The sequence below is a fragment of the Oncorhynchus mykiss genome, chromosome 8 (genome assembly GCF_057628025.1).
Source record: "Oncorhynchus mykiss isolate SJ-2025 chromosome 8, ASM5762802v1, whole genome shotgun sequence".
Classification (NCBI taxonomy): domain Eukaryota; kingdom Metazoa; phylum Chordata; class Actinopteri; order Salmoniformes; family Salmonidae; genus Oncorhynchus; species Oncorhynchus mykiss.
The window spans coordinates 9,570,568-9,584,626 of NC_143029.1; the positions used below are offsets into that span (position 1 = coordinate 9,570,568).

Sequence of the window (14,059 nt, forward strand, 5' to 3'; positions counted from 1 at the left end):
ACCCGCCTACCTACCTCTCTCCACACACACACCCGCCTACCTACCTCTCTCCACACACACACCCGCCTACCTACCTCTCTCCACACACACACCCGCCTACCTACCTCTCTCCACACACACACCCGCCTACCTACCTCTCTCCACACACACACCCGCCTACCTAACTCTCCACACACACACCCGCCTACCTACCTCTCCACACACACACCCGCCTACCTACCTCTCCACACACACACCCGCCTACCTACCTCTCCACACACACACCCGCCTACCTACCTCTCCACACACACACACCCGGCTACCTACCTCTCCACACACACACACCCGCCTACCTACCTCTCTGCACACACACACCTACCTACCTACCTACCTCTCTCCACACACACACCTACCTACCTCTCTCCACACACACACCCGCCTACCTACCTCTCTCCACACACACACCCGCCTACCTACCTCTCTCCACACACACACCCGCCTACCTACCTCTCTCCACACACACACCCGCCTACCTACCTCTCTCCACACACACACCCGCCTACCTACCTCTCTCCACACACACACCCGCCTACCTACCTACCTCTCCACACACACACCCGCCTACCTACCTCTCCACACACACACCCGCCTACCTACCTCTCCACACACACACCCGCCTACCTACCTCTCCACACACACACCCGCCTACCTACCTCTCCACACACACACACCCGGCTACCTACCTCTCCACACACACACACCCGCCTACCTACCTCTCTGCACACACACACCTACCTACCTACCTCTCTCCACACACACACACCTACCTACCTACCTACCTCTCTCCACACACACACCTACCTACCTACCTACCTCTCTGCACACACACACCCGCCTACCTCTCTGCACACACACACCCGCCTACCTCTCTGCACACACACACCTACCTACCTACCTACCTCTCTCCACACACACACCTACCTACCTACCTACCTACCTACCTCTCCACACACACACACCTACCTACCTACCTCTCTCCACACACACACACCTACCTATCTACCTACCTACCTCTCTCCACACACACACACACACACCTACCTACCTACCTACCTACCTACCTACCTCTCTCCACACACACACCTACCTACCTACCTCTCCACACACACACACACACCTACCTACCTACCTCTCTCCACACACACACACACACCTACCTACCTACCTCTCTCCACACACACACACACACCTACCTACCTCTCTCCACACACACACACCTACCTACCTACCTACCTACATCTCCACACACACACCTACCTACCTCTCCACACACACACACACCTACCTACCTCTCTCCACACACACACCTACCTACCTCTCTCCACACACACACCTACCTACCTCTCTCCACACACACACCTACCTACCTCTCTCCACACACACACCTACCTACCTCTCTCCACACACACACCTACCTACCTCTCTCCACACACACACCTACCTACCTACCTCACACACACACCTACCTACCTCTCTCCACACACACACACACCTACCTACCTACCTACCTCTCTCCACACACACAGCTACCTACCTCTCTCCACACACACACCTACCTACCTACCTCTCTCCACACACAAACCTACCTACCTACCTACCTCTCTCCACACACACACACCTACCTACCTCTCCACACACACCTACCTACCTCTCCACACACACACCTACCTACCTACCTACCTACCTACCTCTCTCCACACACACACACCTACCTACCTCTCTCCACACACACACCTACCTACCTACCTACCTACCTACCTCTCTCCACACACACACCTACCTACCTACCTCTCTCGACACACACACACACCTACCTACCTACCTCTCTCGACACACACACACACCTACCTACCTACCTCTCTCCACACACACACACACCTACCTACCTACCTCTCTCCACACACACACACACACACCTACCTACCTCTCTCCACACACACCTGCCTACCTCTCTGCACACATCTACCTACCTACCTACCTACCTCTCTCCACACACACACCTACCTACCTACCTCTCTCCACACACACACCTGCCTACCTCTCTGCACACACCTACTTACCTACCTACCTCTCTCCACACACACACCTACTTACCTACCTACCTCTCTCCACACACCCACACCTACCTCTCTCCACACACCCACCTACCTACCTACCTCTCCACACACACACCTACCTACCTACCTCTCCACACACACACACACCTACCTACCTACCTCTCTCCACACACACACCTACCTACCTACCTCTCTCCACACACACACCTACCTACCTACCTCTCTCCACACACACCTACCTACCTACCTACCTACCTACACACACACACCTGCCTACCTACCTCTCTGTACACACCTACCTACCTACCTACACACACCTACCTACCACTCTCCACACACACACCTACCTACCTCTCTCCACACACACACCTACCTACCTACCTCTCTCCACACACACACCTACCTACCTACCTCTCTCCACACACACCTACCTACCTACCTCTCTCCACACACACACCTACCTACCTACCTACCTCTCTCCACACACACACACCTACCTACCTACCTCTCTCCACACACACACCTACCTACCTACCTACCTCTCTCCACACACACACCTGCCTACCTACCTCTGCACACACCTACCTACCTACCTACCTCTCTCCACACACACCTACCTACCTACCTACCTACCTCTCCACACACACACCTACCTCTCTCCACACACACACACACACACACACACACACACCTACCTACCTCTCCACACACACACACACCTACCTACCTCTCTCCACACACACACACACCTACCTACCTCTCTCCACACACACACACCTACCTACCTCTCTCCACACACACACACACACACACACACCCTCTCTCTTTACGCACACCTTCACACACTCAGAGCAAGATCTGCCTACTATAGATCAGACAGGCACACCAATCACGGTTAATCCAGAACTAGTCTTGCGTAATTGGTCAGCTGCTCGACTAAGTTCAGGGTCAATAAGAGATGAGATTAAGAGATGTTAGAACGAGGAGCTCTCTCCGAGTCAGGTTTGTAGGCCTTCAAGCTCGCACACGCTTTTTCAGTTCTGCCCACAAATGTTCTATAGGATTGAGGTCAGGGCTTTGTGATGGTCACTCCAATACCTTGACTTATTTGTCCTTAAGCCATTTTGCCACAACTTTGGAAGTATGCTTTGGGTCATTGTCCATTTGGAAGACCCATTTGCGACCAAGCAATAACTTCCTGACTGATGCCATGAGATGTTGCTTCAATATATCCACATAGTTGTCCTACCTCATGATTCCATCTATTTTGTGAAGTGCACCAGTCCCTCCTGCAGCAAAGCACACCCACAACATGATGCTGCCACCCCCGTGCTTCACGGTTGGGATGGTGTTCTTCGGCTTGCAAGCCTCCCCCTTTTTCCTCCAAACATAATGATGGTCACTATGGCCAAACAGTTCTATTTTTGTTTCATCAGACTAGAGGACATTTCTCCAAAAAGTACGATCTTTGTCCCCATGTGCAGTTGCAAACCGTAGTCTGGCTGTTTTATGGCGGTTTTGGAGCAGTGGTTTCTTCCTTGCTGAGCGGCCTTTCAGGTTATGTCGATATAGGACTCGTTTTACTGTGGATATAGATACTTTTGCCCCCATTTCCTCCAGCATCTTCACAAGGTCCTTTGCTGTTGTTCTGGGATTGATGTGCACTTTTGGGACCAAAGTACATTCATCTCTAGGAGACAGAAAGTGTCTCCTTCCTGAGCGGTATGACGGCTGCGTGGTCCCATGGTGTCAAGGTCTATCATTTTTTCTGCGGTCTTGACTAATTTATTTTAATTTTCCCATGATGTCAAGCAAAGAGGCAATGAGTTGGAAGGTAGGCCTTGAAATACATCCACAGGTACACCTCCAATTGACTCAAATTATGATTTTCTGGAATTCTCCAAGCTGTTTAAAGGCACAGTCAACTTAGGGTATGTAAACTTCTGACCCACTGGAATTGTGATACAGTGAATTATAAGTGAAATAATCTGTCTGTAAACAATTCCTGAAAAATTACTTGTGTCATGCACAAAGTAGATGTCCTAACCAACTTGCCTAACCTATAGTTTGTTAACAAGAAATTTGTGGAGTGGTTGAAAAATGAGTTTTAATGACTCCAACCTAAGTGTATGTAAACTTCCGACTTAAACTGTATATGTTGAAGAGGGTGGGGCTTAAGCTGCATCCCTGTCTCACCCCCCTGGCCCTGTGGAAATAAATGTGTTTTTGCCAATTTTAGCCTCACACTTGTTGTGTACATGGATTATATCAATGTTTTATGTTTTCCCCCCAATACAACTTTCCATCAATTTGTATAGCAGACCCTCATGCACAAAATGAATCGAAAGCTTTTCTGAAATCAACAAAGCATGAGAAGACTCTGCCTTTGTCAATTAGGTTGTGCAGGATGAGTTCCCACTCACCCACACTTACCTGTGGACGTAGTGTTGTTGGTGTATAGAGTGGATGGCCAGCACCATCTCTGCCACATAGAACTTGGACATATCCTCTGGGAGACGGTCCTCAAACTTACTGAGGAGGGTCAAGAGGTCACCGCCCACATAGTAGTCCATCACCAGGTACTGCAGAGACAGGGTTATACTGTGGGTTATACTGTGTACACACACCCGCACACAGAGTATACACAAGTGTGTGTGCGTGTGAAGCTGTTACCAGGAAGTTGTCGTCCTGGAAGGCATAGTGTAGGGTGGTGATCCACTGGCAGTCTCCATTCACCAGAACATTCCTCTCCTCGCGGAAGCACGCTGTCTGAGGGGCAAACAATGGTATCAACTATAACAAACTCCCACACACACACACACACTCTCAGTAAAAAAACACTTTTAAAAATGCCAATTTCATTCAGGTCAGATTGAACTTAGAATTCTTGATAAATCACCAAAAACCACATATTTGACCCTCCTCTCAGTCACTAAGTCTGCCGTACCCTTAATCTCACTCCAGTAGTCTGTCCCTGGCATACAAACCGTCATTCATAGCCCCCCCTCCCTCCCTGCTCGCAACCTCTCACTCACGCTCCCTATTAGATGACAAGACTCCCTCCCTGCTCGCAACCTCTCACTCACGCTCCCTATTAGATGACAAGACTCCCTCCCTGCTCGCAACCTCTCACTCACGTTCCCTATTAGATGACAAGACTCCCTCCCTGCTCGCAACCGCTCACACACGCTCCCTATTAGATGACAAGACTCCCTCCCTGCTCGCAACCTCTCACTCACGCTCCCTATTAGATGACAAGACTCCCTCCCTGCTCGCAACCTCTCACTCACGCTCCCTATTAGATGACAAGACTCCCTCCCTGCTCGCAACCTCTCACTCACGCTCCCTATTAGATGCAGCAATGCTGCAGTGCTGTGCGTAACAGTAGCCTTGTCCAGGGGTACTCAACTACTATCTGAGAGGTCCAGTCCTCCGCTGCAGGTTGGAATACAGTGCTGTGTGTAACAGTAGTCTAGTCCAGGGGTACTCAACTACTATCTGAGAGGTCCAGTGACACAAATTTCCTAGGTGGCAAAGGTCCGGATGAATTTGGTCCGTTATCGGCGCTGTGGTACAGCGTATTTAACAAACAGTCTACGACTTAGGAAACATGTTATATAAAATGTACATTCAAATATATTAAAATGAGACTAAGAATTGGAATTATTTACTACTTCTTTTGAATGTAAACACGGGCAACATTGCATCAACATTGCATCAACATTGCATCAACATTGCATCAACATTGCATCAACATTGCATCAACATTGCTAAAGAACAAAAGTGGCTGTATGATTGTCTATGCAAAAAGTGCACTGTGAACAACTACACATGGGTCATGAATTATTATTATTTTTTATATAAAATAACATTTTCTTGAGAACAAAAGGACAGGTGTACAGAAAGAATAATCTGAATGCCCAGAACATCACTGTGGGCCGTGCAACATCCATGTATCAGTCACTGTGGGCCGTGCAACATCCATGTATCAGTCACTGTGGGCCGTGCAACATCCATGTATCAGTCACTGTGGGCCGTGCAACATTCATGTATCAGTCACTGTGGGCCGTGCAACATCCATGTATCAGTCACTGTGGGCCGTGCAACATTCATGTATCAGTCACTGTGGGCCGTGCAACATTCATGTATCAGTCACTGTGGGCCGTGCAACATTCATGTATAAGTCACTGTGGGCCGTGCAACATTCATGTATAAGTCACTCTTGTCCTGCATTAATGCCCCCTCTTTTACACTGCTGCTACTCTATTATCTATGCATAGTCACTTTAACTCTCCCTACATTTACATATTACCTCAACTAACTAGTGCCCCCGCACATTGACTCTGTACTGGTACCCCTTGTATATAGCCTCCACATTGACTCTGTACCGGTACACCCTGTATTTAGCCTCCACATTGACTCTGTACCGGTACACCCTGTATATAGCCTTCACATTGACTCTGTACTGGTACCCCCTGTATATAGCCTCCACATTGACTCTGTACCGGTACCCCCTGTATATAGCCTCCACATTGACTCTGTACTGGTACCCCCTGTATATAGCCTCCACATTGACTCTGTACCAGTACCCCCTGTATATAGCCTCCACATTGACTCTGTACTGGTACCCCCTGTATATAGCCTCCACATTGACTCCGTACTGGTACCCCCTGTATATAGCCTCCACATTGACTCGGTACCTACCCCCTGTATATAGCCTCCACATTGACTCTGTACCGGTACCCCCTGTATATAGCCTCCACATTGACTCTGTACTGGTACCCCCTGTATATAGCCTCCACATTGACTCTGTACTGGTACACCCTGTATATAGCCTCCACATTGACTCTGTACCGTAACACCCTGTATATAGCCTCCACATTGACTCTGTACCGGTACCCCCTGTATATAGCCTCCACATTGACTCTGTACCGTAACACCCTGTATATAGCCTCCACATTGTTATTTTACTGCTGCGGTTTAATTATTTGCTACTTTTACATAACACTTATTTATATTTGTATTCGGCGCAGGTGACAAATAAAATTCGATTTGATTTCACGAGAGAAATTACAGAAATTTGTGTTTCCCAAAAACCCAGGCTATCCTCAGTGAAGAATCCATTTCACGTTGTTGGGCTATCAGGGAATTGATAAGGACTTTGGTGGACCTCTCATATTGGGATTTTAGTTGGTTAATCTTGTTTGTTCTCACCTCGGTGTTCAGGGGATACGTCTGATTGAATTTACTGTACCTGGTGTAAATGGCACTTAAAATTTGCACTTTTCACGAGAGCTACGAACACTCTGCATATCAGGCACATTGGTTCAGTGCTAATTGCGGGGAGAATTAATAAATACTGTTCCATTGACTAGTCTTTGAACATAGTTTTCAGAGTCAACTTAAATAAAAAAAAACATTTACAAACCATATTGACAAAGATACTGGTAACTAAGCTCCTCCTATCTGTGATATTTACAGTTGAAACCACAGTCAAATCTTTGCTTCTTTCTGCCTGCTTGTCCCAAGGTTCCGCGGAGGATATTTGGATGAATGTGATTGGTGGAGTTAAAGAGGCCACTGCGCCCGGTTGATTATTTAAAAGCTGTCTAAAAATAATGTATTGACTTTTATATAACAAAATGCAATGTTGTCCGGTCCGGATTGACCCTTCTCTGGGTCCGGGTCCGGACCGCGATCCGCCAGTTGAGTTCGTCTGGTCTAGCTGTCCGTCCGTCTGTCTATCCAGTCATCTTTAAAGACTGTTTTCCTACTCCGCTGCTGGTTGGAATGCCATGCTGCAGGCAGTGCTGTGTGTACAGTAGAGTCGTAAACACCTCCCCTCTGTATTGCCCAGGCTGCACACATACTGAGGGATTGTGGGATGGGGATTACTGACCATTACTGACAAAAGCTCTGGCGACGCGGCGTGCCAGGCCTCAGGCCACTGTCAGAGCCCATTGGGCTAAAACTAGGTCAAGAGGTAGAGAACAGCACAATAAAAGAAGATGGCCGCCCTGCCCTTCCCGTCAGTCCGTCAGTCTCCACTCTCCAGCTAGAATACCGGTGTACGGTAAACTAAACAGTTCCCCTATATGCTGATCTTGGATCAGCTTCCCCTCCCTCAATACTAATCTTAACCATTAGCGGGGGAAAATGCAAAACTGACCCAAGTTCAGCATCTAGGAGCAAATTCACCCAACACCAGAATATGTCCAGAGGCTGACCAGGAATAGATTCAGCTCAATGTCCTTCATCACAGGTCTAGGATCAGTTGTTTAGGATCAATCCTAACCTTAAGCATTTCAGGGATGAATTAATATGTGACCGTGGGTCAGTGGTTAGGGGCAGCGTTGCGGACTATACTCAGGGGCAGTAGTATTATACTAAAGCCAATACTCTAAGGGTAGTCCGCGGTACCGTGAAACCCATTTCCCTTCAAAATGGTTGCAAGGGATACAACAAAATAAAACTGATTGCCACAAAGTGCCCAGGTTTTTCAGAAATACAGGATGGATGATTCCCGAAACAACAAGCAGGGAATAACAAGCGAAGGAAACGTTCTTGGAACCAGGAGCAGGGAATTAATCATCCAACCAGGATTTTTTTTTAAGAAAAAAACTTTTTAAAAACTCTGGAACGTCGGGAATGTTTCTGGAACTATGCCTAACCAGGGAATTTGGTCTCGGCTGTATTTAGGTACGTAGGAAATCTCATGAGTGGATAGGTGATCGTGCACGTCTGGGTGAGCGTGGCTAACAACCATTGTCGACCATGCAAATGAAGCCTTGAGCACTTTTTTGGCAGCAAAGTCAGTAGACGGGTATGGTTCTTCTCTACGGCATAGAAATAGAACATCCAACCTTGACTTGAGCAGGAGTGTACGCTCTAGAACTTCTATGTCTTTGTGTCAAATGGTAGATTCTACAGTCCCATTATGATCCTTACCTCAGCTCTCTTCAACATCTCCCACTTGTTCAGGATCTTCATGGCGTACACGCGTTCCGTGTTTTTCATCTTCACCACCGCAACCTAGAGGGAGAAGGATGGAGGGTGAGATGAAAAAAAGGGAGAGGAAGGAGAAAGGGAGAGAGATGGAGATGGAGGGGGGAGAGAGATCATTACACCATTAAAATGCAGCGTAATTAAGAGAGCTGGGAATTGCTGACTTTTCCTTATTGATGTTTCCATCCCCCTCCTACTAGCCTAGTTACTGTAAGCCTGCAGCAGTCCACCCTAGGACCCGCTGCTTTCTATGATAGTGGATGAGTCTCACTTAGCACCTCGTCAAAAGTATAGGGTGCCGTTTGGGACGCGGGGCAGTGTTGTGATCCTTAACCTCATGTACATACATCAACATCCAGCATGTATTGGGTGAATACAGGACGCGTGTTCATTACTTACCAAACGGATGAAAACAGACTGAAACAGGAAGGGACTTAACACTAAGTGGACTGTGTAATAAGTAACACTCATTTTGGGTTTTCCGTTGCAAAACATATATATATTTTTTTTTATAAAAAAAAAAGTGCAGTTGCGTGCCCTAAGGAACATGACCCTCTGTTCCCCTAGATTATTTTCCAGGCGGAGTGCAATTATGCCTCAAATCAGCATCCAAAATGTTGAAGTCAAATAATTTTAGATGAGGGGGGGGGGGGGGGGGGGCAGAGCTTATTGGGAGGGCCCACCGCCCTATTTGAACAATGGTAGGGGAAACACTGTAGGACGCTGGCTTGTGATTCTGGTCGGTAAAATAGTTCTGGGCCTAGACGTGTATGGAGAGCCGTCACTGAGCTATGATTACAATGCATTACAAACTAAGGCTTTTCGATGCACATTCAAAATCGTACACGTATTTCTTAAGAGGCCAAATACAGCTAAGCCAGCATTAACGGTGCTTCAGACACACCCCAGGACAGGGCTTAGTGAAAGGGATAATCCACCCAAAACCACTCATTCCTATAATTTACTGTGAAATACCACTAATATGTGAGAACAATACTGCCCTACCAAGCAAAAAAAAAAGACAGTAACTGCTCATTGCGTGGAACTGAGGAAAAACAGCTTTAATTTACCTTGGTTTCATAGTAACTTTATACAGTTACTGCTAACATGACCACCATTCTCTCCAAAACACAATACAATAGAGGCAGGATACTTGTACATGATTAAGCGTGTATTTAATGAACTCATTTTCAATCAAATGAGCAGTTACTGCCTTTTTGCTTGGTAGGGCAGAATAGTTGTTGTGAACAAATGTTTCATTTTGTCTTATAATACGGTTACGGTAGCAAATCGACAATGCAATGCTTTCTCTATGGGCTTGGCTGGCTGACTAGCAAACGTAGCTACACACAATAATACCAACGTCAATATCACAGCATGTGAAGTAGGCACCACGCAATTGCACCATGCAACTGCACCATGCAACTGCACCATGCAACTGCACCATGCAACTGCACCATGCAACTGCACCCGGGACTGAAGAGGCAGACAAATTACACATTTCTCGAAGGTAGGAATACCGCAAAAAAATATGATCAATGGCTCAATCGAGAGAAGTCAACGTCAGCCAGTATTGTAATCTGATAGACTTTTTCACCATCTAAAAGTCACATTCCTATGAACTTCCAGTGTAGTGAGAGAGACTACCACAGTGCAACGACATACCGGCCAAATTTCTGCCTGCACGAACGAATGGCAATAGCTCAGAAACACGTGAAATGACGCAGGAATCGATAGATCATCACTCAGAGATGCACAAAAACAAATCTAACATTCAAAATGGGTGAATCTTTCCTTTAATGAGAAAATATTTTCCAGGGCAACTGAAGCACTAACACATAATAAGGCAAAGGATCACATGTGTGTGTGTGTGTGTGTGTGTGTGTGTGTGTGTGTGTGTGTGTGTGTGTGTGTGTGTGTGTGTGTGTGTGTGTGTGTGTGTGTGTGTGTGTTGAACCTTGGCTTACTCCACACCACAAGTGACATGGTGTGTGTATACCTAAGTGAACTGCCAGAGAGGAGGTGCGTCAGAGGGACACACCTGACTGGTCTGGAGGCCGGTATGCTGCCAAAGCAGGCCAGGAGACCAGACAATCACACACACACACACGCACACACGCACGGGCAGGCAGACATACACACAACCGGGCAGGTACACAAGCGCACACACAAAAATCACACACTTGGACAGAAAGATCCCCCATCCACACAATATTTCTCATCTCCAGACCTGTGATCAAATATTACTGGAAATATTTTATCTGTGCTTGATTGAGCGTACCTGGCTTAATGAACCAATAGATTAATAAAAAAGTTGCAAAACTGACCAATCTGGTAGACTCAAAGACTTGTTATTTTAACCCAGATCTGTCTCACAATAACATCAAGATACCACATAGCCAGGAGTCAGTCAACGTCAACAGATCAAAACCACATAGCCAGGAGTCAGTCAACGTCAACAGATCAAAACCACATTGCCAGGAGTCAGTCAACGTCAACAGATCAAAACCACAGCCAGTAGTCAGTCAACGTCAACAGATCAAAACCACAGCCAGTAGTCAGTCAACGTCAACAGATCAAAACCACATAGCCAGTACAGTAGTCAGTCAACGTCAACAGATCAAAACCACATTGCCAGGAGTCAGTCAACGTCAACAGATCAAAACCACACAGCCAGTAGTCAGTCAACGTCAACAGATCAAAACCACACAGCCAGGAGTCAGTCAACGTCAACAGATCAAAACCACGTAGCCAGGAGTCAGTCAACGTCAACAGATCAAAACCACAGCCAGGAGTCAGTCAACGTCAACAGATCAAAACCACATAGCCAGTACAGTAGTCAGTCAACGTAAACAGATCAAAACCACGTAGCCAGTCAATGTAAACAGATCAGATAAGAAGCGAAGAGGAAAGAGAGGACAGAATATACATTCACACAAACACAGAGTACAATATATACTAACTAGCAAACACACACAATCAGGTTAGGCTACAACACAGGGACATATAGGTTGTATACACTGAGTGTATACAGGACTGGTTAGAACACAGTGATAAGCCACACACTCGGCACTCTATCACTCCTCCCGACCACACCAGATAACTGACCTCTGACCTAGAAAAACAAACCCAACCCTTGGTGCTCTGAATCCTTATCCCCCCCCCTCCCTCCCTCCCTCTTGTCCTATTTCCTCCTCTCCTTTTTTAGACACAGATTTAGACGGAGGCAGTCAGGCTGACCTGATTCTACAGCAGGAGGGAGATGGTGGGAGGCGTGCATTGGCGGGGCCTCTCTCACACACACACACACACACACATCACTGGAGCTCTTTGACATTTTGCCTGAGAGCTTGTCAAGCGCACACACACCCACACAGCCACCGTGGACATGGTCACACTTCCAGGGTACATTGTGTATTCAAAAGATACAGGATGTAAACTCGTATCTGGAAGGACATGCGTCGCTACATATCGAGAGAGAAAAGCTGTGTGTGTGTTGAGATCAAGGAGTAAGAGACTTGACGGAGGCCTGTCAATACATTCTAATAGAATTCGCATCAAGTCCATCAATGATTGACTGGATGGAAGCTGAGGGGAGAGAAGAGCTTCCATTGGGTTTGGTGTCAATGATTGACTGGGTGGAAGCTGAGGGGAGAGAAGAGCTTCCATTGGGTTTGGTGTCAATGATTGACTGGGTGGAAGCTGAGGGGAGAGAAGAGCTTCCATTGGGTTTGGTGTCAATGATTGACTGGGTGGAAGCTGAGGGGAGAGAAGAGCTTCCATTGGGTTTGCTGTTAATGATTGACTGGGTGGAAGCTGAGGGGAGAGGAGAGCCTCAATTGGGTTTGGTGTCAATGATTGACTGGGTGGAAGCTGAGGGGAGAGAAGAGCTTCCATTGGGTTTGGTGTCAATGATTGACTGGGTGGAAGCTGAGGGGAGAGAAGAGCTTCCATTGGGTTTGCTGTCAATGATTGACTGGGTGGAAGCTGAGGGGAGAGGAGAGCCTCAATTGGGTTTGGTGTCAATGATTGACTGGGTGGAAGCTGAGGGGGGGGGGGGCTTCCATTGGGTTTGCTGTCAATGATTGACTGGGTGGAAGCTGAGGGGAGAGGAGAGCCTCAATTGGGTTTGGTGTCAATGATTGACTGGGTGGAAGCTGAGGGGAGAGGAGAGCTTCCATTGGGTTTGGTGTCAATGATTGACTGGGTGGAAGCTGAGGGGAGAGAAGAGCTTCCATTGGGTTTGGTGTCAATGATTGACTGGGTGGAAGCTGAGGGGAGAGAAGAGCTTCCATTGGGTTTGGTGTCAATGATTGACTGGGTGGAAGCTGAGGGGAGAGAAGAGCTTCCATTGGGTTTGCTGTCAATGATTGACTGGGTGGAAGCTGAGGGGAGAGGAGAGCCTCAATTGGGTTTGGTGTCAATGATTGACTGGGTGGAAGCTGAGGGGAGAGAAGAGCTTCCATTGGGTTTGGTGTCAATGATTGACTGGGTGGAAGCTGAGGGGAGAGAAGAGCTTCCATTGGGTTTGCTGTCAATGATTGACTGGGTGGAAGCTGAGGGGAGAGGAGAGCCTCAATTGGGTTTGGTGTCAATGATTGACTGGGTGGAAGCTGAGGGGAGAGGAGAGCTTCCATTGGGTTTGGTGTCAATGATTGACTGGGTGGAAGCTGAGGGGAGAGCCTCCATTGGGTCTGCTGTCAATGATTGACTGGGTGGAAGCTGAGGGGAGAGGAGAGCTTCCATTGGGTTTGGTGTCAATGATTGACTGGGTGGAAGGAGAGGGGAGCAGAGGGTCTTGCTGCCTGGGTTACTAATTGACTAGAGGGTACAGAATCCCTCTGTGCCCTCCAGCTATAGGGCTTGAGCTTTGGAGTATTTGGGTACAAGGTTCTCTCCTGTGTTAGCAGCAGCAGGGTGAATGTGTGCGTGTGTGGTGGGGCTGGAAGAGTGCACTG

The 14,059-nt window shown here is 47.6% G+C and overlaps 1 protein-coding gene across 4 annotated transcripts in view; it reads right to left on the reverse strand.

Annotated features, from left to right (window-relative positions):
* The window catches only part of cdc42bpb (CDC42 binding protein kinase beta (DMPK-like)), a 117,487-nt gene that overhangs the window by 61,848 nt on the left and 41,580 nt on the right, over nucleotides 1-14,059 (reverse strand). For all 4 annotated transcript variants that reach the window (XM_036984689.2, XM_036984686.2, XM_036984687.2 and 1 more), the window contains exons 3-5: nucleotides 9,045-9,128; nucleotides 4,770-4,865; nucleotides 4,530-4,678 (exon numbers count right to left, since the gene is read on the reverse strand). In XM_036984689.2, coding sequence (XP_036840584.1) covers nucleotides 4,530-4,678; nucleotides 4,770-4,865; nucleotides 9,045-9,128 — 329 coding nt within the window. The remainder of the gene's footprint in view (nucleotides 1-4,529; nucleotides 4,679-4,769; nucleotides 4,866-9,044; nucleotides 9,129-14,059) is intronic.